This window comes from Gigantopelta aegis, chromosome 10, assembly GCF_016097555.1.
Source record: "Gigantopelta aegis isolate Gae_Host chromosome 10, Gae_host_genome, whole genome shotgun sequence".
Lineage (NCBI taxonomy): Eukaryota > Metazoa > Mollusca > Gastropoda > Neomphalida > Peltospiridae > Gigantopelta > Gigantopelta aegis.
In genome coordinates, this window is record NC_054708.1 from 66,734,857 (window position 1) to 66,758,514 (window position 23,658).

Sequence of the window (23,658 nt, forward strand, 5' to 3'; positions counted from 1 at the left end):
CAAAACATCAATACAATACTGTGGTAAGCTCCGACTCCAGATCTCATCTTCAGGTGATGTCGCCGTCAACAACAATGTCATCAAACAAACTATAAACGTTACACTATCATTTTGAGTGGTGGCTGAATAATCCCGTACATGTTTCGAACAGTATACAATATTTTAATGAACTGATGATAAACGACATCCGCGGTACGAGTGGTAGGGTGAGAGGGAACATGAATCATTTGTTTCCAGTTTTCAGGTTTGAGGATAAGCCAAGTGTAAAATCAGCTTACTAATTCGGCCAACATTCTAGAAACGAGAAAACTATGTCCCTATGATGGTATGCTCTACCGTTGTATATATTACAATTATTATATTAGAATTAGAAAGGTAAATGCAGTGGACGCCGTTGTTGTTGTTGTTGTTGTTGTTGGTGTGAACACGTTAAATATCACCTAAATACATCTCCTCATAGCAGTTGAATACGCTGGCTTTTCTAAAGGTGACGCCACACGATACAAAAAGTAAAGTTTGTTTTATTTAACGACGCCACTAGAGCACATTGATTTTTTATCTTATCATCGGCTATTGGACGTCAAACATATGGTCATTCTGACACTGTTTTTTTAGAGCAAACCCACTGTCGCCACATATGCTACTCTTTTACGACAGGCAGCAATGGATCTTTTATTTGCGCTTGCCACAGGCAGGATAGCACAAACCATGGCCTTTGTTGAACCAGTTATGGATCACTGGTCGATGTAAGTGGTTCACACCTACCCAATGAGCCTTGCGGAGCACTCACTCAGGGTTTGGAGTCGGTATCTGGATTAAAAATACTATGCCTCGATTGGGATCCGAACCCAGTACCTACCAGCCTGTAGACCGATGGCCTAACCACGGCGCCACTGAGGTCGGTCCACACGATACAAGTGCCTCGTGCGATAACAGCAAAGTTCTATTGTCACAATCTGCTATTCTCGTGGGTATTCTCGTACTTGGTACTCGTATCGTGTGTCGTTGGCTTAACAGTGGTTGCTAGGTTAATGTCATAAAATATATATTTACTTGTTTCAGTACATAAAGTTACTTTTAGTCCTATATGTCGTAGTGCATGTGTACAATGAAAACACAATTTGTGTTTTAGAGATTCAGACAAAAGAACATTTGATTGTTGCCATTGAACATTAATCAAGTGATGCGATGATGTGACGTTTATTTCACTATCCCACAAGCAACTCTTATTACATGTTGATACTAACTGCAATACTAGTAATTGTTGTGAATCGATATAACAACCTTTATAGACATGCGGACCAAAAATCAGAGAAAAACTCAATTTGAATACTAGTAATAGGTAACTAATTTATGTGCTGGATGTTTGTGTTTCACTTAAACGTAAAATAAAGTTATGTGCGGGTGATGTACCCTATGATTCGTTTAGTTGGAATCAAAAACCTCGATATTACATGCATGTTCGTTTCATATTTTGTACTTCCTTAGTACGTACTGATAGTATTTGAAACAGTATAAACTATCAGTCGATTCCTTACAAACGAACAATCATTGTATTTATAAAAATTCCGTCAGTCACAACCTGTATTTATCTGTTATTGTTAACTGTTGTTACAATGATATACTACCTGGCATAAATATCCCCCGCCTTCTTGGCTCACAGTTTATTGGACAAGTTAATTATGAGTTGTCGAAGGTGTGTATTCTGTGAGAAAATTGCATGTGTATCAATAACGTTTTACAGCAAGCGCGGAACCATTCAGCAGATGGACGCGATTGTCCGGGGATTTCCGGAGATTTGTTCGCACGATATAAACTGCATGTTTGTCGGCGTTTCACTGTCCACGGTGTTACTGTACTGTGATTTACAACGTTAGACGGTCCGATACTGGAACTGTTAGTTTAGTGTGTGTGCAAGTGAATCATTGGTGGTGATTATTTATCTGTCTTAAACAGAGAGCATTTACAACATATTGTTTTACTGTTTCTGTGGGTGAATTGGAGTTGTTGGGGGGGGGGGGGGGGGGGGGGGGGGGGGGTCGGAGGTAGGGGAGGTGGATGTGTAGTTTTCTTTTTTAGAAAGTTGTTTTGTGGGGGTTCTTGGTTAAAAACGTTATTAAAGTTTGATTGTTTAACGACATCACTAGAGCACCTCGATTTATTGGGGGTTTATTGGTGGTGGTGTTTGAGGGGGAATTTTCGGGGTTTGTTGGGGGGGGGTAGTGGGGGCTGTTTTATTGAGGGTTGTGGGGAGGGTTTTTGGGGATTTGTGTTTGATTGTTTTGTTTTGTTTTGTTTTGTTTTGGTTTGCTTTGCTTGTTTTGCTTTGCTTTGCTTTGCTTTGCTTTGCTTTGCTTTATTTTTATTATTATTAAAAAAAAACATGTACTTATGGCTTCTCCGTAAATGGTCACCTGTGGGAAAGTTACGCGAGTTGGTATTCACCAAAATAATAACAATAATTTTTGCATGCTGGTTCTGTTGGAATAGTTTTAGTGCATAAACATTGATTATTGTTATTATCTCTTTTTTTCTTCCATCTTACACAAGTATACTTTTTTTTAATTCAGAGCATTCCATAGTCCATAGAATGATACCCTATAACAGAGTTCATTGTCTAATTCGAGTGCGAAGCTAAATATTCATTTGTTTGTTCGTTTATTCATTCTCGCATAAAATATCTCGATGCCATCCCCGTGTAATTATGGAACCGCCTCTAAACAACGGTATTTCCTATTCTGTTGTGTGAAACGTCAGATTAAATATCAACATTCATTTGTCGTTGTGGGTTGGAAAAGAAATTGTGATAATTTTCAGGTCACAGACTATTTGACCTCCTAATTGATGGATGGCGTTTGTCTCGAGGTCTCCCAAATTCCCAAATATCATTAAAGTCGAGAGCGCCAGCAGTTCACACACGTGACTCAGTGCCCTTTGTGTGATTTTGCACATTTAAAAATATATCTTTATCCCGCTCATTCTCTCTCTCTCTCTCTCTCTCTCTCTCTCTCTCTCTCTCTCTCTCTCTCTCTCTCTCTCCCTCCCTCCCTCCCTCCCCTCCCTCCCTCCCTCCCTCTCTCTCTCTCTCTCTCTCTCTCTCTCTCTCTCTCTCTCTCTCTCTCTCTCTCTCTCTCTCTCTCTCTCTCTCTCTCTCTTCCTCCCTCCCTCCCTCCCTCCACCTCCCTCCCTCCCTCCCTCTCTCTCTCTCTCTCTCTCTCTCTTCTCTCTCTCTCTCTCTCTCTCTCTCTCGGGCGGGGACGTAGCCCAGTGGTACAGCGCTCGCTCGATGCGCGGTCATGTGGGATCGATCCCCATCAGTGGACCCATTGGGCTATTTCTCGTTCCAGTCAGTGCACCACGACTGGTATATCAAAGGCCGTGGTATGTACTACCCTGTCTGTGGGATGGTGCATATAAAAGACCCCTTGCTGCTAATCGAAAAGAGTAGCCCACGAAGTGGCGACAGCGGGTTTCCTCTCTCAATATCTGTGTTGTCCTTAACCATATGTCTGACGTTATATAACCGTAAATAAAATGTGTTGAGTGCGTCATTAAATAAAACATTTCTTTCTTTTCTCTCTCTCTCTCTCTCTCTCTCTCTCTCTCTCTCTCTCTCTCTCTCTCTCTCTCTCTCTCTCTATCGCTGTTTTTCTTACTCTCTATCACTCTTTCCTTTTATCTCTACCCCACCCCCTTCCACGTTCACGCTCAGTTTAATTTATAATTGAAAAATTAGTTCACAAATTGCTCATGTCACATCAAAACATTTGACCAATATAGTTATTTAGGTGATATATGAATTATACTCCATTACCAGTCAATTGTTCCCAGCCTACTTCTGTGACGTTCTGGTCCCAGTGTGAATAAGCGCGAAAATAAATTCAAATGAAAGGAATCAATTAATCTGTTCTTTTAAACACAGTTTGTTTTAGTTGAGCTTATCAGCTTTACAATGTGTATGACAATTTGACCCCGTGACGAGACTTAGCCCAGATGTTCTTATCAGGGTTCAGCATGGGATCTCCTGTGGGAAAATGGTGAGGATCCCGAAGTGTCAGTTTTCCTCCCAGCGGGACGCAAAACGTTCTAATGGGCGTTTATAACACAACATGCATTAAACACGCAAACACTCAACACGTGCGGTCTTTATCTGTCACCAGTAACAACGGGATACCGTCAAGGTTGAGGTGTTAGTTAGCCCGAAGACAGCTCCGCGCTATATACAGGTTGGGTCGGTCACTACCTGGAGGCAAACTAGGAGAACCCTAGGGAGCGAAAATTAGGATGATAATAATGTGAAAGGAAACAAAAGGAATGTGAGGAGTTGATTTTAGGAGGGGGGATTTGAGGGGGAGAGTTTGGGGAGGTGTTTTTGTCTTTTGGGTGGGGTTTTTTTTATGACACACCTTAGCAAATGTTTTCAACTACATATACCTAGTTTCTAATAATTATAAAGTTATTAGATGTAACCAGTGCTACCCAAAACAAAGTTTAGATGGCTTTACACTGGGATTTCCTCCAAACATATTGCCGCCGTGTAGATAGGCAACTCTCATTAGCCGAGGCTATATACACGGCCGTCGTCTATATAGACACTTCTATGTTGAGTGAAAATTATGGCGACATCCATTGTGGTTGTGTTTATGGTATTCATTTTTGTACGCGATATTTAGCACGATGTGTGTATCCGTGCGAAATGCGGCCTCGAGTACAAAGAAGGCTGTAGGCAGTGCAGATGTAAAGAGGAGAAGCTATCAGAACGATCGAAAACTGGTAACAAGGGTTTGCGTACTATATTAAAGATTGCGACACGGTGTAATGGATCTGTTCTCTTACTGGGTTTTGTTTCCAGTTCAAAACAATGCTCCACGAATGGTGTATCAAATTCCGTGGTATGTACTATCCTGCCTGTGGGATGGGACATGTAAAACATCCCTTGCAGCTAATGGGAAAATGTTGCAGGTTTCGTCCAAGACTATTATTATAAAATGTTTAAAACCCAGTAGCCGATAATTAATTGACCAATGTGCTCTAGTAGTGTTGTTAAACAAAATAAACTTTGTTCGACCAAGACCAATAGAAAAAACATTGGTTGGAACGAATAAGAACATTTGGGTCCATATAATAATGATTTGAATATATATATATATAGCGTCTAATACGCTTCCGCCGGCACTGGCTATCCGTATATCTTCTCAGGCTTATCCTTTCTATTGAAAAAGTAATCAATTACTAATTTTTGTGCGAAGTGGCCACAACATTTAGAGTTTGGCTAATAATAGTTTTTTTTAATTAACCACATTTTAATAATTTTAAAGAAAGTACTCTACATATCTGAACATTGGCTCAACCAAACTTTGTCCCATTGTGAGCCCTGATCTTCTCTATCGCACAAAATAATGTGTGATGAGTCATAGGACACACGACCACACTGAACTCGTTGCGCCCCCCTCCCCCCACCCCCCACCCCCACTGACCTGACTAGTTAAGTGGCTCTCTCTCTCTCTCTCTCTCTCTCTCTCTCTCTCTCTCTCTCTCTCTCTCTCTCTCTCTCTCTCTCTCTCTCTCTCAAACCAACTGTCGAAATGAAAATAATGTTAGATACTAATATTATTTTGTTTCCTGTCCTTTATGTGTAACTTTTCGCATACTCGTTAGCACATACTACAGTCTGTTATATCAGTCATGGGCACATTTACATACTTAGGCCTTTATAAATTAAATCCTAGATTTGTATGCCCGCTCACCCCCGTTTTTTTTCATTGGTCCTTTTGGTTTGCTCGAAGTGCCGTATTTTCAGTGTTCTAAAATTATAAGATATATAATAAAATTTAATTTACAGTGGCCTTATATTTAATTAAAATTAAGGGCACACATTAGTTTGGGGTTAACTGTTTCTTATTAGTACAAATTAAGTTAATAATAGAGACGTCTGTGTTATGGTTTTGCATGTCCCCATTGAGTTGGTAAAACTAGCTCTGAAAAGGACCCAACACTGGGAAACGAACCCAGAACATACCAGTCTTGAACTACTCTTTTTAACTTTACGTTAGTTTCACGCCTAATATTTGTTATTAACTAAATTCCAATACATAGTGGGCTTTTTTCATAGTTTTACTTCATTAGGCCATTATAAAATAAATCGTTGATTTTCATCCCCTTCCCACCTCCTCCTCCTCCTCTTCCTCCCCTCCTCCTTTCCCTCCCCAGGATAAAAGCACGCGCACGTTTTTTTAATAGGCAAAATAAAAAACAACATAATTTTGCTCCATGTCCTGAAAATAAAAAATAAAATAAAGTAAAATTTTAGCTCCTCCCAGCCCCCATTAAAAATTGTTTTGGCTAAAAACAATCTAGTATTTAATTTATAATGGCCGTAATGTATTTTTAATTATTATTATTGTTAGTTTATTTACTCTTTGTGTCTTTCACCAGCTACAGTGTGTTTATCGTCAGGTGTTTGTGTCACGGAAAGCTTTGTAATCTGTTTTGTCTTCTACACAAACATCGCCTTGTGTAGTTGACGTGTGTTTGTTTGGCTAGGCTCACGGCTTGACGTGGACATCAAGGCGAGGGGGTCTGGCGTGTGTGTATGTTGTCGTGTCCTCCGGGTTTTACCGAGCTTAGTGCCGAGTGAAACTGTCTTCCGTGGAGGTCATAAGAAACACCTGTTCACTCGGGACGTCAGACAACTCTGAGATAAAGATAAAGTTAAAGTTTGTTTTGTTTAACTACACCACTAGAGCACATTGATTTATTAACCATCGGCTATTGGATGTCAAACATTTGGTAATTCTGATATATAGTTTTAGAGGGGAAATCGGCTACATTCATTAGTAGCAAAGAAAAAGTCAAGGGGTAAAAAAGTCATGAAAAAAAAGTCAAAAGGAAAAAAGTCAATGGAAAGAAAGTCATACGAATTTTTGTTGTTGTTGTTTCCCCAGTAATCACAAATAACTAAAGAAGTGCAAATAATAGTAAAATAGTTTTATACATAAATATATTCCATTGACTTTTTTTCCCTTTGACTTTTTTCCTATGACTTTTTTTCTCTTGACTTTTTTTCTTTTGACTTTTTTCCTACAATCATTTTATATGCAACATCCCACAGACAGGACAGCAGATACCACGGCCTTTGATACAGCTGGGCGAGCGCTTTACCATGCATATTCACACATTTGTAACTTGCGCTGTTTTCTTGATACAGCTACTACTACCGCTACACTGACGGATCAAGCGGCGGGTCCCAAGGGTCCCGTGACACCCACCCACACCCACCCACCCACCCACACCCCGACCGTTTGAGGTGCCCTTTTTAATGACCATTTTGTTGTTTTGCACATAGGCGTACGGGTTCCCATTTTTGTTTTCTTTTCTTTCTTTCTTTTTTTTTGGGGGGGGGAGGGGGAGGGACAGGCTGATTTTTTGTCAGAATTAAACGAAAATTCTCGAATCTGGATAACAACATTTATTCATATTAGCTTTACTGCCAAACGGGGCGGGACGTAGCCCAGTGGTAAAGCGCTCGCCTGATGCGCGGTCGGTCTAGGATCGATCTCCGTCGGTGGGCCCTTTCGGCTATTTCTCGTTCCAACCAGTGCAACTTGACTGGTATATTACAGGCATTATGTACAATGACCTCACACAAATTGCAACAAAAGCTCTCTCAGTTGTTTTGTACCCCTGGATGTATCCTCTTTGACATATAAAAAGTCCTAAGAAATCCTCCGGGAGGAAAGTCCCAAAATCTGGGAAATTCAATATGGCCGCCACCCGGCTTAGTGTCAATCATTCTTAAAAATCCAAAAGTGATACAATCATGAATAATAAATAATATCACTTTTTAGGGGGTTTTGTGGTCGAGGAATCCTATTCTGATCTTATTTTGGCGATTGGAGGTCAAGGTCACCTCTTAAGGTTACCCTAATATATGGGAACAGTGAATGACTCATTCATTGAAGATACTAGATTTTTCTGTGGGATCCACATTACAGGTTGGTGAGACTGATTGTAGATTTTGAGACATAACATACGCTAGATGTGCTTGCTCTGATATAACTGTTGGTACTGGTTCTGACTGGGTGCTATTTGTGGACATTGTCCTCAGCTTATCATTGTCCTCATGTGCTCCATTTTAACCTAAACGTTCTCTTCTTTGAACATGTGCCTTTTGCTGTTCCTTTTCCATTCTATCCCGGAATATTGCTGTTACTGACCTGCTACTACTACCACTACCACTACCACTACCACTACCACTACCACTACCACTAATACTAATACTAATACTAATACTAATACTACCACTACCACTACCACTACCACTACCACTACCACAACAGAGACCAATACTTTATTATAACGAATGTGTTACTCTTGTATTGTAGTTACGTTGGGTGTGATCCCGAGTTTTGAGACGCCGGTTGTGAACGTGACGGTTATAGAGGGCGCCACTGCAGTACTTCCATGTTCCGTGCACAATCTTGGAAAACATCAGGTACTTTATTTTATTTATCACATTCAGGAATTTTGATTAATTATGGCCACATTGTACAATGCTTGGCCTAAGTCAATTATTTGTGTAGCCACATTTAAAATAAACATCGCTAGATTTAGTACTTTAAAGGGACCGTCCTGAGTTTGCAGCCATTGTAAGATATTTGTGATAACAAGGCCGTGTTGGCGACTACTATTTCATACTAAATAGATTTTCGTGTTTAGAATACCAGTGTCTGTATATCGAATGCATTTGCGGTGGTATACTAATGTTTGTAACACTCGGTTTTTACTTTAATTCGTGATATATATTTGTTCGTACGTACGAAATTATTAGGAGGTCAAATCCGGTTTGGGCTACTATAAGCATTAGGACAACAACAGACACCTTGCAAATACAGAAACTGGTATTTTAAATAAGAAACTGTATTTAATGTGTATGTTGTGTCATCGAAAGGCTCTAGTGGTTAGAAACATTTTTGGTTGTAAACTCAGGACTGTCCCTTTAAAGACACATTAAGTTTAATTTCGTGACTTAGTCATTCATCGATGTGTATTCTAGGACAGTTTCTATTAAGTATTCTGTTATTTTGAAAGGAAGAAGAAAAAAGAAAGAAAGAAATGTTTTATTTAACGACGCACTCAACACATTTTATTTACGGTTATATGGCGTCAGACATATGGTTAAGGACCACACAGATTTTGAGAGGAAACCCGCTGTCGCCACTATATGGGCCACTCTTCCGATTAGCAGCAAGGGATCTTTTATTTGCACTTCCCACAGGCAAAGGAAGAAGAAGGAAATGTTTTATTTAACGACGCACTCAACACATTATTTTGAAAGGGTTCATAACATTGTTTTATTCTGGATATTTGAAGGGTTGAGGGTTTTGGGGGTTAGCGGGGGTTTTTGCAATTGTATAACGAAATCAATCTGATTAAAATTAGCTCTACTGGTCTCACCAGTAGATCTAACAGCACTGCGTGGACTCCCATGTCCAAGTGACATTTCATCTATAAATAACAATTTAAATATCGACCAATTACACTTCGCCTTTTATAATGTTATTCGGGAGCATACAAATTCTAAAAATATCGGTCGAGACTATTTATGCAATAGGTGAACTTGTTGGTCTATTTCAGCATTGAAAAAACAGGGGGAAAAGTGCAGTAATAAACACTGGATTGTATACTAGTATAAACTGATTTCATGGCTATACCATCACGGTTTTTTTTTCATCTTGAAACGAATTTTATATAAAATTTTATTTTGAAATTAGTTTCCGGCATACTTCGTAATTCACCCGAATCATTTCGTATACCCTCGACATAATCCCGAATGTTTTCAATTTTTTTTTCAAATCACTGGCATGATTTTGCAAGTAAGGTTTTGATTGGTCGAATGAAAGATCAACTGGACATGAGCTCCAACGGGTTGCTGTTAGATCCACGTGAAATAGTGGAGCTAATTTTAATTAGATTGTAACGAAATGTACATGCCTCTGAAGAGGTGTACTATCGGGGAGAAAGAAATCTGCTTCATTTTAAGTTATTTATTTCTAACAACTTCATATTCGTAAATTGATCATTTATTACAATCCTTAATGCAGATGAACTATTTTAATTTCATTATTTGTGCAGAGAAATGAGTGAAAGGTAAAATTCGGTTCGAGATACTACAAACATTAGGACAACTACAAGAATACTGAACATAGAGTCACTGATCGCTTCAGAAAGAAAATGTAATTAATATTACATGTAATTTTTACGTTTCTTGGGGGCATAAAGAGTTAACACAGATTGGATACTTCGGGTTACAGTTGGTTAGATTCGGAAGAATCATCAATTCATTTCCGACTCTTTCCGGACTGATAAATATCTGATTAGATTCTTTCGTATCATTACGCCGAATACAATTTAACAAAATGAGTTGATAATGTTTTATTGAGTGTTCTTAATGTAGTTTTATGTAGTCAACGTGCACTGGTGTCTTTGGGGCTTTCCTTGTCCATATGGGTAATACTGTATCGGTTTCAAATACTGCAGCTATTAAATTACTATTCTTATCTTCTATTCGTATCTTCTATGTTTATCTTTATTTGTTTAACATTATAAGAGTTAACACTACCGTTATTACCAAGAGCTCCGCGTGGTATTTCTGGATTGGAAATGCGATCTCCTCCATATTTTGAATATATTGCCTCAGAACTTTGTTTTCCGCTTTATTCGATTGTTTTCATGTTTATTTGGCGCCAAATATCTGATGACCGATTCTTTTAACTTCCATATATTCTGGGGCGGGACGTAGCCCAGTTTTAAAGCATCCGCTTGATGCGCGGTCGGTCTACGATCGATCCCTGTCGATGTGCCCATTGGGCTATTTCTCGTTCCAGCCAGTACACCACAACTGATATATCAAAAGCTGTAATAAGTGCTATCCTGCCTGTGGGATGGTCCATATAAAAGATCCCTTGCTATTAATGAAAAACATGTAGCGATTTTCCTCTCTTAGACTAGTCTTTAAAAATACACAATGTTTAACATCCAATAGCCGATGATTAATAAAGTTATGAGCTCTGTCGTTAAATAAAAACAAACTTCGATATACTCTAGCTACTTTCTCGTGTGTTTAAGACAACGCCACATGATATACATGTTCCTCGTACAAGAATAGCCGATTGTGACAAGACAAGCATTACAGTTCCATCGGTTGCTGTGTAATATGCCATTTCGTACGAGGCACTCGTATCGTGTGGCGACACCTTTATCTAGATTACTGTGTAACAGATCAAACTCCAGTGACCATGAGGGGGTGTCATTAAACAGACACTCATTTATTGAATAGAATCTAATATTGATCATCAATCGATTCATATACGTACTTTTGTTAACACTCAAAAGCCGATTTTTTTTCCGGCTAGGGTGTCGTTAAACATTAATTCATTCATTCAAACTCCAATAGGAGAATTTTGAAAACTAAGGTGTGGAAAGTAATGTGACAATGGATACCTCAGTACTCTGGTGACCTTGTATGTTAATTTATATTCAGATTATTATTCTACTAGATGTAACCCGTGCTACCCACTGGAACGTTTAGATGGAATATGATGGCCTTTCCAAAAACAGATGACCGCCGTGTAGATAGTCGAATATATATATATATATATATATATATATATATATATATATATATATATATATATATATATATATACATGTTACAGTCAGTCTGTGAAACCAGTCATTTCGCGAAGTGCCTATGACCACCAGGCAATACGCGAAACGACTGAAAATTCCAGGCATTTCACGAAATGACTGAAAATCATGGCCAGCCATTACGCAAAAGACTAAAGTGCTATCTATAATACCATACCACTCAAGTCTTAATGTAATGCTTTATTTAAACTCAAATCAAATAATTTCAGAAGTTGTACTTGAAGATGAAGTTGAATGTTAACCAAGTAGTCAGTGTCAAATGATGACAGTAACATATTGGTATAGAAAGGTCACTGACTTTATACGGTTTACATCAGCATCAGTAAAGTAAATGCTGGGGTCATAAATCAAATTTATTGTGTGTAAACTTCCTTTTTAGAATCCCTGCTCTCACACAAATTGCGTATACCTACATATCGTTCTCATCACGAACTATGATTATTCCGAGAACGGGGCAACGGGCAACTGTATTTACGTGCCCCTATCCACAGAGGTTCAGGCACGCCCACTACGGATTTAGCCTCTGACTTCGCCAGTGACTAACTCCGGAGCAGGGGGGGGGGGGGGGGTGTAAGTTTGAGGTGGGCGGAATTTGGAAAAAAGCCATTTAGTAAGCGCGGACCAAATAGCAGACACTTCATAAACTTGAAGTAACACCGAGTGGGAGCCGTGTTCTGATTGGCTGAATTTCGATTCCTCGGTGAAGCCTGTTTTTTACCTAAGTCTACAAAGAGTACTGCATACCGAAACATGTCTGGACTCTAAATTTTTAGCCAAAAATAGTTAAGACTGCTCGGCCGAAAAGTTTTTAAGGTGATTTTGAGCAATTGAACGGGCGCCAAAATAAAATGCGTTAGACTACTTATAAAAAAATAAACATAAGAATTTAGAACTGCTTCCAAAACGTTTAAAGTCTAACTAGCCCAATAAAAAAGGTTGGTACTCACGGAGGCAAAGGTTGGTAGGAGATTGGTGGGAGATTGGTGACTACGGCGAGGAGAGCCAAACTCTGGAATCGTAGTTGGGCAGGAACTGATGGAACTCTGGTGTGCCTAGGACCTTGGCAGCCTTAGGGTACTGATCACCTCCGAAGATCTTCTTCAGGATGCGATGGATTGAGACGTTATCCATCTGGGTGATCAGCAGAGCCTGGTTGTAGAGTTGTCCCTTGCGGTATGTCACTAGCAAACAACTGATTCCATCGTTTAAGCTGATGATATGGCTTTCGTGCTCTCCATCGCCGTTAGGGATCCGCCTAAATCCATGTTCGGAAGGGGGGCAGAGATACCCATCCTGTAGCACTTGCCATAGCGTTTGTTCAAGTGGCCGTGGAGCGTCCAGGCTTGAGTGCCTTCCACTGGTTCCGCCCCTTTGGGGGGCGGAGGCGGTTGTTGGGGAGGGTCCCTGCTGTTGGTGGTCGCAGTCGTCTCGGCCTTCCTCTTTCCAACGGCGGGTAGGGCCGAACTCCGGGCGTGCTCCTCCTTGGTAGCACGGTTAAATTCCGGAGTTGAAGTAGAGTGACGAATAGGGTGCCTGGTCGCTAACTCCGGGAACATGGGTTCGAACGGAGTTGGCGGTGGCGTAGTCGGCCGTGTGGTTTCTGTCGGGAGCTTGTCCAACTTCTTCCTCTCGGTCGCAGGCTGGGCTGTGGGCGGTTTCACAGAAGGAGCCGCCACCAGCGGTTTAGCCGCTGGCTTTGGCCCCCCCTGTTCCTTCCCTGGCGCGCTTTTCCTCTTCCTATATCTTCCTCTCTTCGGAGATGGTGGGTTCCCGTACACCAAGGTCACGGAAGCCCGTGACCCGGTGTACGATACCCGGTATTCTAACAGCATTCCGTAGGACTTGAGCAATCCCCCCAGGTGGGGGGGCAGATCGAGAGAGCAAGGGCTGACGTCCGTCTTCATCGAAAAATAGTACAGAATGCAAGAATCGAAATGCAAGAATCGACTGTATTCCGAGAATAATAAATCCCAGAAACATGTTTAGTTTTATAGAGATGAAAGTCATATAGTGCTGTAATCACAGATTTGTACTAACGGATTAGTAGAAGCACTGAATGTAGCCTATCTTAATCCATTTGCTTATATAACCACAAAGCAAGGCTAGGTTTGAGAATAAACCAGCGAACCATTACAACTAATCAGGGATCAAAAGACGCTCCTAGATAACAAAAAAAGTTGGTTTTGTTTAACGACAATCCAGAGCACATTGATTATTAATCATCAGCTATTGGATGTCAATCATTTGGTAATTCTGACTCGTGGTCAGTAGAGGAACCCGCGACATTTTCTTAATGCAGAAAGGGATCTTTTATATGCACTTTCCCACAGACAGGAAAGCATATACCAAGACCTTTGGTTGGAACGAGAGAAAAAAACAATCAGTTGAACGGATCCACTGAGGTGGTTCGATCCTGCGACGCAAGCACCTCAAACGAGCACTCAACCGACTGAGCTAAATCCCGTCCCCTAGATAACAAGACATCAATAATATAGCAGATTCTGTGTTGTTTGTTTAATTACCAGAACCTTTTGTTAGTAATATTCAAGTGTTATTTAGCATACTTTCTATAAGATTCTTTAATCTGATACTATAGCAAAAGTTGAATATTAAGTTACGGTATAATAATAAATAATTCATATTAAGTAGTATTTTAAATCGTATAATCAATATACTTATCCTTATTTGTTCTTAAAATGTGATTCTATCAATATTTAAGACCAAAAGACTGTCAAGTGTCAACAATAAGACTTGAATCACTTTAGTCATTTTGCTGGCCATGATTTTCAGTCATTTCGTGAAATGCCTGGTATTTTCAGTCATTTCGCGTATTGCCTGGTGGTCATAGGCACTTCGCGAAATGACCGATTTGTTTAGGCATTACGCGTAATGACTGGTTTCACAGATTGACTGTAACATATGTATAGATATATATATATATATATATATATATATATATATATATATATATATATATATATATACATACGGTGACGGTGTTAAGTAACAAAGATGGCGACCTCCATTACGGTTGTATTTATGGAATCCTTCATTGCATTCAATATATTAGCACGATGTGTACATGTACATACGTTAGTGGACTGGATCTGAGAGCAAAAAGATCATTGTGAAATGCGGGGTTGGGTAAGTACAAAGAAGGATGTCATCTGTACAAATGAAAAGAGAAGAAACAGTCAGAACGATGGGAAACTGTTATAAGGTCATGCGTATTATAGTATAGATCAGGGCACCGTTTGACGAAGCGAACTTAGCACTATGATCACCTCAAATACATAGCTACCGTTTCACGTCAGTGATCTTGGCGTTACGGGCATCTCAAATACATAGCTACCGTTTCACGTCAGTGATTTTGGCGCTAAGATCACCTTAAATGCATAGCTAGCTTCCGTTTCACGTCAGTGATCTTAGCGCTAAGATCACCTTAAATGCATAGCTACCGTTTCACGTAAGTAATCTTAGCGCTAATCTTTGTGCTTCAAGGTTGCCTGGACAGACCAATGGGCGACAACTCTTGCCTACATGGACACGCGAATCATCGACGACGACAGATACTCGGTGGATCGTCCGTACGGCAACAGTTGGAACCTGCACATCAAGGGAGTTAAGTACGGCGACCAGGGCATCTACACGTGTCAGATGAACACACAACCGGTGAAGGTGCAGACGGCCATTTTGAATGTCGTGGGTACGAAAACTAATTTTTTTTTAAATATCAGTATTATCTGAAGCAACTTTGATTGGCAGGTTTGGTTAGTTAATTATTGCAGAGCTTGTGCATATTTGGAGTTCTCGTTTGTCAATCCCACTGCACAAATCGTACATATGGAAAATGTACTATAAAGCGTATTTCTTTTTCTTTCTTTCTGTTTCTTATTTATGTATTTGGAATACCAGTTTAGTAGCTGGGTTATGATGTGATTTTTTTTTTGATTTTTTTTTTTTTTTTTTGGGGGGGGGGTTCGTTTTAAAATACTGTATGGTTGTTTTGGAATAAATAAACAAATAAATAAATAAATAAATAAATAAGGTACGTGCCTTTTTCTGTTTCACAAGAAAAACATTTTGAACTAATGAAAACATCTGTCCTGTGTTCAGCAAAAGCTAGCGACGCTAACGACTAGTCCCCGATGTGGTGGTATGGTTTCAAGGCGAAGCACATAATGCAGTTTAGCGAACGTTTGTCTGCTTGGTTTGGTTGATCTCGGCGCAGTGTCTTTTTGATCAAGTTCAGCAAAACGTTCGCGAGATTGGATTATGTGTTACACGTTAAACCAAATGTCCACATTGGGGACCAGTAAAATTGTTTGCGAGCATTAGTGTCGTTCGCCGGTGCTGAACACATGTCAGGATTTACCAAAGTTGATAACTTGAGAAGCAGGCTTCTGTAATGAGTAGTTTAAACCAGTGGCGGCTCCAGAAAATTAATTGGGGGGGGGGGGGGGGGGCAGTGAATGCAAGGGAACTTTGGGGGAGGTTTGGATGGGGATCGTAAAAAAAAAAAAAAAAATTAATATGTAATAAAATTATAACTATCGCAAAATTTATGATGCTCTGGTGTGACTCATTTGATGATGTTTTGAAGGGGAGTTTTGTTCATTAACATGTTTCACCGCGTGATCCACCACCAATGTTACATTGCAGTGCCTCCTCGGATCGTTGGAACTGTGGGCTCCAAGGTGGTGATGGTCAAGGAGGGACAATCCGTCTCGCTTGTCTGCAACGTCACCGGTATTCCTCCGCCCACGGTCACGTGGTACAAACAGTCGTCGACGAGAGACGGACCAAAAGAGAGTGAGTTCTGCCCAGCGACCTCTAGTAAGCGTTTTCACAATGGTGTTACGTGCACGTTGATGCTGTCGCCATCTTGTGCATCTTGCTTCTATAACGCATTGGTGATGGTAATAATCTCCTGGCACGGTGGTGTAGACCACTAACTTTATCATATCCTAACTCCTAACTGCCGTATGAGTCTAACACAGGATGGCTAACATGTTTAATGATTGTTGTAATTTAACATATGAAATGATAATCTGCTGGCAGTCTGGTGCTGATCACTAACTGCATAATGTCCTAACGCCTTTTATAACTCACCCTGTCGTTTTAGTCTAGCATACATGTAGGATGGCTTACGCATTGTATTTCAACATATGAAATGATAATCTGCTTGCTGTGTGATGCTGATCACTGACTGTATTATGTCCTAACGTTGTAGTCTAACAGAGACCGGATAACACATTGTAATTCAACACATGAGATTTAGTGTATCAATTCCTTATATTAAATAACACTTTTCAGTTTGCTGTTACTTACCTACTAACAAATTGATGTGCTTGGCCCTTAAAGCTTGGTAACCAGTAGGCGATGTCTCGACTGTGAGTCTTAGTCATATATATAAGATGGTTATTAGATTGGAACTATCTTTACTATCTGTAACTAGTCTAAGACTCGTATGTAAAAGGATTATCACATTAAACATTCAATTCGTTATTGACTTTGAGCTCAACAATTTGTATAGCACAATTCCAAATATATAATAAGGTGAACAGTGGTATATAGTACAAAAACATACAGATGAACATGTGTACTAGAATAATTAGTACTAATTTTGGTACCTGAGAACTTAACCTTTTTATCCCTAAATTGTTCAATCTACTATTAATTCTATTGAGATTGACTTGACAAAAGATGTTTAAAAGGGTTAACGAGTCGCCCAGCTGTCTTGTCTGGCAATCTAGTAATCTAATCTGTTCAAACGCTAATCCAGGGCCTACCAGTCAGAGTCTATTATCATACTGACTTACTAACATTGTAATCATAGTGGTGGTGGCTACTGGAATGGAATCTAACGTCACGATAGCTACAAATTGGACGTAACAATTTGAGAGAGAGAGAGAGAGAGAGAGAGAGAGAGAGAGAGAGAGAGAGAGAGAGAGAGAGAGAGAGAGAGAGAGAGAGAGAGAGAGAGAGAGAGAGAGAGCGTAAAACCACAGTATTTCACTAATACACAAATATACATCGTATATATGGCAATCGTCGCCAGAAACCCTCAAGTTATCACACACACGCACACACATCGGCCTTATAAGAATAAATTTACTATTCGCAGTTCAGAGTTCGGTGGGAGGGATGCACATGTTGATGTCTCCCCTGATAATTCCGCGCCTGGGTTATATAGTCATCGTGTTCAGTGAAACATGGTGTTTTAGCATTGATGTGTATCTTGATGTTTATGAGTTATGCGCATTCAAGTGCAAAATTCTGATACAATCTCTGAAATGCTGAAAGTCGTTTCCCCATTATCATTTTAACAAAGAACGCAGATAAATTATTCATCCTAACGTGACATTTCAACTTTTGGAGAGTTTACTGTCATTAACTTGAAATTAAAGTCTAACAACTCTTATGTCAATCAAAATGCACAGTCATAATCGAGGCGGAAAAGGAGGGTGTGTGTGTGCTCGCTTTATATACGTTACGTTGCCTCCCCTCCAGTTCCCCTCTCATGCTTTGCACACACACACACCCACACACCACCACCACCACCACCACCACCACCACCTACATATACAGATTATCATGACATTGCTTTTGTTTTACTTCTCTCGTAATCCCTGACATGAAATGATCTTTTATATGCAGTTTCCCACAGTCAAGACAGCACATACCACGGCCTTTGATACACTAGTCGTGGGGACGGGTATCTTAGTCGTAGAGCTCCATCCTAAAGTGTAATAGCTCGTAGGATCTATTCCCGTCAGTGGACCTGTTCATGTCTTGGTTACCGTCCGTTCCAGCTAGTGCTTTACAAACAGGTGTATCACAAACCGTGGTATGTGTTGTTATGACTCTGGGAAGGTGCATGAATGTCCTGCCTTTTTTGGGTTTTTTTGGACATTGTTTTATCAGTGATGTCGATTTTTCTTTCTTCATTTATTGTAGGGATTCATTCATTCATTTCAACTTATTTTCGTGCTTATATCCTATTAAGGTTCAAGCACGCTGTCCTGGGCACACACCTCAGCTATCTGGGCTGTCTGTCCAGGACAGTGGGTTAGTTGGTTAGTGGTTAGTGAGAGAGAAGAGGGTGTAGTGGTCTTACACCTACCCAATGAGCCCTTAAGAACTCGCTCTGGGTTGGAGCCGGTACCGGGCTGCGAACCCTGTACCTACCAGCCTGTAGTCCGATGGCTTAACCACTACGCCACCGAGGCCGAGGTAGGAATTGAAATGAAATCTGACCTATAAAAACCACTAACACATTCAAAATCGTATCTCTGCACAAATCGGAATGTCGAGGAAGTTTTGACAAAGTCGTGAGTGCTCCCACGAGCCACTGTCACGTGCTTTGTTTAAAGGGGGACTGTCCCTATCTGTAGGAGGATATATTCCACTATGTTAGTGTGAGGATACCGGCCTATGTGGTGTCGTGGTTAAGCCATCGGACATAAGGCTGGTAGGTACTGGGTTCAGAGCCAGGTACTGGCTCCCATCCAGAACGAGTTTTAACGAATCAGTGGGTAGGTGTAAAACCACTACACCGACTTATCTCCCACTAACCACTAACGCAATCGGCACTGTCCTGGACAGACAGTTCAGATAACTGAAGTGTGTGACCAGGACAGCGTGATTGAACCGTAACTGGATATAAGCACACAAATAAGTTGAATGAATGAATGAATGCATGCATGTATATATGTGTGTGTGTGTGTGTGTGTGTGTGTGTGTGTGTGTGTGTGTGTGTGTGTATGCAGGGCCGTAGCTAGGATGTTTTGTTTTGGGGGGCAGCTGAGTAGTTAATAGTCTAAAACTCCTTAAACAGTTAAGAAGAAAATTTTCTTTAAGTTTCTATAATGCTCCCGCTCTCTGTGTGTGTATGTATGTATGTAAGGACTGGTTTCACAAATGTAAAAACTCTGCTACGTCCGTATCTGCGACCCATCGCGCGTCTATTAAACATTTTTCACCACTAGCCTGTTGGAAAATGAGTACTGTAAATATGGTTTCTGACTGAGCTTCCTGTAATTGCTACGTTTAGCTCGTTGTGATTTACAACAGTCGAGTAACCTACACTCATCCACAGATACTCGGCCGCGCTCTCTGAACCGCGTAACATGTGACATTTGTTTGGTTCAGCGGGGCACGAAAACGAGACCCGCCATTTTCAATTTTAATTTACTGTCATTAGCAAAGCGCTCACAGTGAACTTCGGACCTCGATTGTTCATTGAAGCCCGCCACGCCCGACCGCCTGCCCTCTGGGCTTGGCACAAATCAGTTAGACCAAATGGACTTTAATCATCGTGGTCCCTGTCATTTGTGATCTGTTCGTTCTTAAAATAACATTTGGTTTTGTTTCAAACATTTGTTTCCTGTCGTATTGAGTTGACTTATAATTAATTTTGGTTGTTTTGTATTTTTTTCACCAGTCATGATGATCTGTTAATAAATAATTGGTTTTGAACGTCAACATTATCAGCGTAAATGTCAAAAGACCGCCTTGGTTTTTTTTCATGTGAATGATTATTTAAAACTGGTTTAATAATTGCACGAACAAAAGAATGTGGAATGAAATATCAATTTTTAAGATTTTTGTGTACTTTTAATTAACTATATACAGTACATATATATTTATATTTTACACTGTTGTTTTTTCTTTACTTTCATATATTATTTTATATCTATGTAGTGAATTGTACATTTTCCAGACATATATTTTACGGTATTGTTTGCATACGAAAAACCTTACGTCTGTGTGGTTATGTTGTGGAGTAAATCAAAAGTATATGGGGTTTTTATTAATGTTTTGGACATCTTTTCAAAAGAATGTGAACATTGTGACTGCATTTGGCAAATGTGACCGCATAAGATCTTAACCATGGGCTAGTAAATTATAGGCTAGTTTCAACCAAAACGAAAGAGGAAATGTGTGTCCATCACACTTTATATTGTGACCTCAACCTATCGCACTTAGCCTTGTGCGTTACCTACAAAGTTACAACCTTCCCCACGAGGAACATGTTCCAGTTTTTAACCATTGTAAATAATATGTGTCTATTAAAGCATTTTGTAATAAATCAATATCATGATACTCACAGATTCCATCTTTTAATATCTTTCTGTAGACAACCCAATGTGCCTGTGGTCAGTGATTCTGTTATAGGAGGGTGCATTCCTCAAAGACCCTTTGTTCGAAACTAAGATATTTTAATCTGACATTGCTTGTTTAGGGTTTTTGTCAGGAGGTTTTTTGTTTGTTTTGAGTTTTGTGGTGGGTGGGGTTTTTTTGGGGGTGGGGGGTTGGGGTTGTTGGGGGTACTGTTGTTGTTTTTGTGGGGGTTAGGTGGTGGTATTTGGTTTTCTTTTCTTTCCTTCTTTTCTTTTTTTTTCTTTTTTTTTTCCTAAATATTTGAATTATTTTGACATTTCTGTCACGAAGTGCTAATTTGTTAGTTGATCTGTGATTTAGGAATTGGGTTTTCTGGCGAAATGTTGAAGATCCACAACGTGACGCGGTACTGTGGCGGGGTGTACGAGTGTGTGGCCGACAATGGCGTCAAGCCCAGCTTCAAGCGGCAGATAAAGGTGGCAGTGGAGTGTGAGTACTGGCCTGTGCATATCCCCTGTTTAAGACAACACTTTGGAACTTGACAAACCCGTATTTTACAGCCAAACAAAAACCTTGCATGAGTTAAGGGCCGACATTTGCGAATATTTAATGTGTCGGAGTAGGTGATGTAGAAAATACCATATTAATGGCTGTTACGATACTATTTACCTTCAAACGAGTGGTTTCAAAACGTATATATCGAGCGATTGCGTAGTTGTAAGACTAATGATATCGTTCGGGCACGAATGTAGTATTCTATTTCTTTCATACCTTTAAAAGGCAGGTTTAGATAAAATTTAAACGTATTTTCCAACTATACGTTTTTACGATGCTTGCGCTTGCAGATTGTGTTAATTTTAATCGAATGCCATTACCATGGAGCAGTCAATCAAAATCATTAAGTCTTTCTCTAGTATAATATGTTAGATTTTGCAGTATGGTATAAATCTAACCGTCTTCTCTCAAATTGCTCTATAAGTAATTTGATTAATTTGATTTCATAAAATAATAATAGCAGATCACGGTAACCTCATTTAATGGTGGACATTCTTTACAAAATTTTATTATAAAATTATAACATTTTGGATTATGTTTTCTTTCAGTTCCACCTGAAATTCGACTACCAACCAAACGAATCGGCCAAGTGCTTGGCAAAGAGACCATCTTGGATTGCGAGGTAACGGCGTACCCTCAAGCTGTAAGCATATGGCATTACAAAGGGAGAGAACTGTCTAAGACAAAGAAGTACCAAGTGGAGGTTTATGAGCACGATGATCACGCGATAGTTCTGAGTCTGCGCATCAAACACCTGTCGAAAGAGGATTATGGGAGTTACACGTGCGTGGCTTCGAATTCCATGGGACAAACTCGTGCTAAAATGGAGTTATATGGTAACGTATTTCTATTTTATCTGCATTGTTTTTGCGTGTGCGCTCACTTTCACGTGTGTTTGCACGCATGTATGTGAGATCCACACGTGTTTGAATCTAACCCATCTCCAATATACACACATATATATATATGAGGTTCGATCGTGTTCATGTTCAAATTAAGTAAAATTGAATTAGATGTAAGTCGATTACATTGTACAAGTGAAACACTGCTAGTGAAATAGTGGAACATTTTCTGTAACAAACATTTGATTTTGATGACTATGTCGTAACAGGAAATACGTCAATGGCTCAATGGCAAGACTACCACCAATGTAAAATCAAAACATTAAATAGAACTTGAAAGTTGCATCTCGATATTTTTTTTTTTTAACCATTGAGAATAGCATTCTGTAATCTCAACCGTAATTTTTAGATAACTTTTACATGCAATTGTTAATCTAGGAAATATAGAAATTTATTAAAGCATCGTTTTTTTTGTTACTAATTGTGATTTAAAATAACCATTAATGACAGAAAGACAGTTGCGTTCTCTATTGTTCTGTGTAACAATGTATTACAAAATACACTTGTGTCGGAAATAACAGTTTAAGGTCAGAGATAAAGCACCTTTAAGAAACGTCCTTGGTAATACGGATGTTCAAACCGGTTGTCGATCTGGTTAAAAATAATGTTATTAAAGACACTTTGTCCTCTTACAAAAAATTGCTTCTTGTTTGAAATAATTAGGTGTTTGTTAACTTTTGGTCAAAATTTTCAAATCGGTTCTGAAGACGAATAAATACATTTGTCAAAGAGTTTTGACGTCTCACACACTCTGTTTATTCAAGACGATGTATTTCTAAAAGATATCTACAAAAATACAGTATCGTCAAACTTCTGGCATTCACCTAAGTGTGATACCAAGACCTTGCCTTGAGCATCTATAGCCAGTAGGAGAACCAAGCAAACGCAGGATGTGTAATGTGGATATTCTAAACCTGGAACTGGAAGCAATAATATTCCAAGGTTGTTATTTTTTTCTATTCTAGAGCACATTGTAGTAACCAGACCGCCACCTACAACGACTACTATAGTAATAAGAAAAACAACTCTTGTGCACAAACCATCCTCTATTAAAAACAAGTCTCAGTCGAACAGAAAGAGGCCGAAGGTCAAGTTGCAAGATGAAGATGTCATAGATCCATACGCTAGATTACAGCAGTACAGACCGGATAATCCCGTTAAGAAAACAGGTACAGCCATTTTACGTCTTGTCACTTTTACATGTAGCATGTTTGACTTTCAGTTCTTTTAAAAAGAAAGTATGATTAAAACAAGTAACAATACATCATAAAGTAAACCTCTGAGTTATACTCGTGTCTTCGTTGAAAGTATATTTTAGATGCATTAGATAAAAAAAAATCAAATTGAAAGAGAATTTGCCTGCTGG

The 23,658-nt window shown here is 39.6% G+C and overlaps 1 protein-coding gene across 1 annotated transcript in view; it reads left to right on the forward strand.

The window, feature by feature from the left end:
• Window positions 1–23,658, forward strand: part of LOC121384072 (lachesin-like) — a 75,988-nt gene that overhangs the window by 47,598 nt on the left and 4,732 nt on the right. The window contains exons 2-7 of the mRNA XM_041514293.1: window positions 8,385–8,494; window positions 15,211–15,415; window positions 16,372–16,545; window positions 21,196–21,324; window positions 21,939–22,226; window positions 23,258–23,461. Of these exons, the coding sequence (XP_041370227.1) occupies window positions 8,385–8,494; window positions 15,211–15,415; window positions 16,372–16,545; window positions 21,196–21,324; window positions 21,939–22,226; window positions 23,258–23,461 (1,110 nt within the window). The remainder of the gene's footprint in view (window positions 1–8,384; window positions 8,495–15,210; window positions 15,416–16,371; window positions 16,546–21,195; window positions 21,325–21,938; window positions 22,227–23,257; window positions 23,462–23,658) is intronic.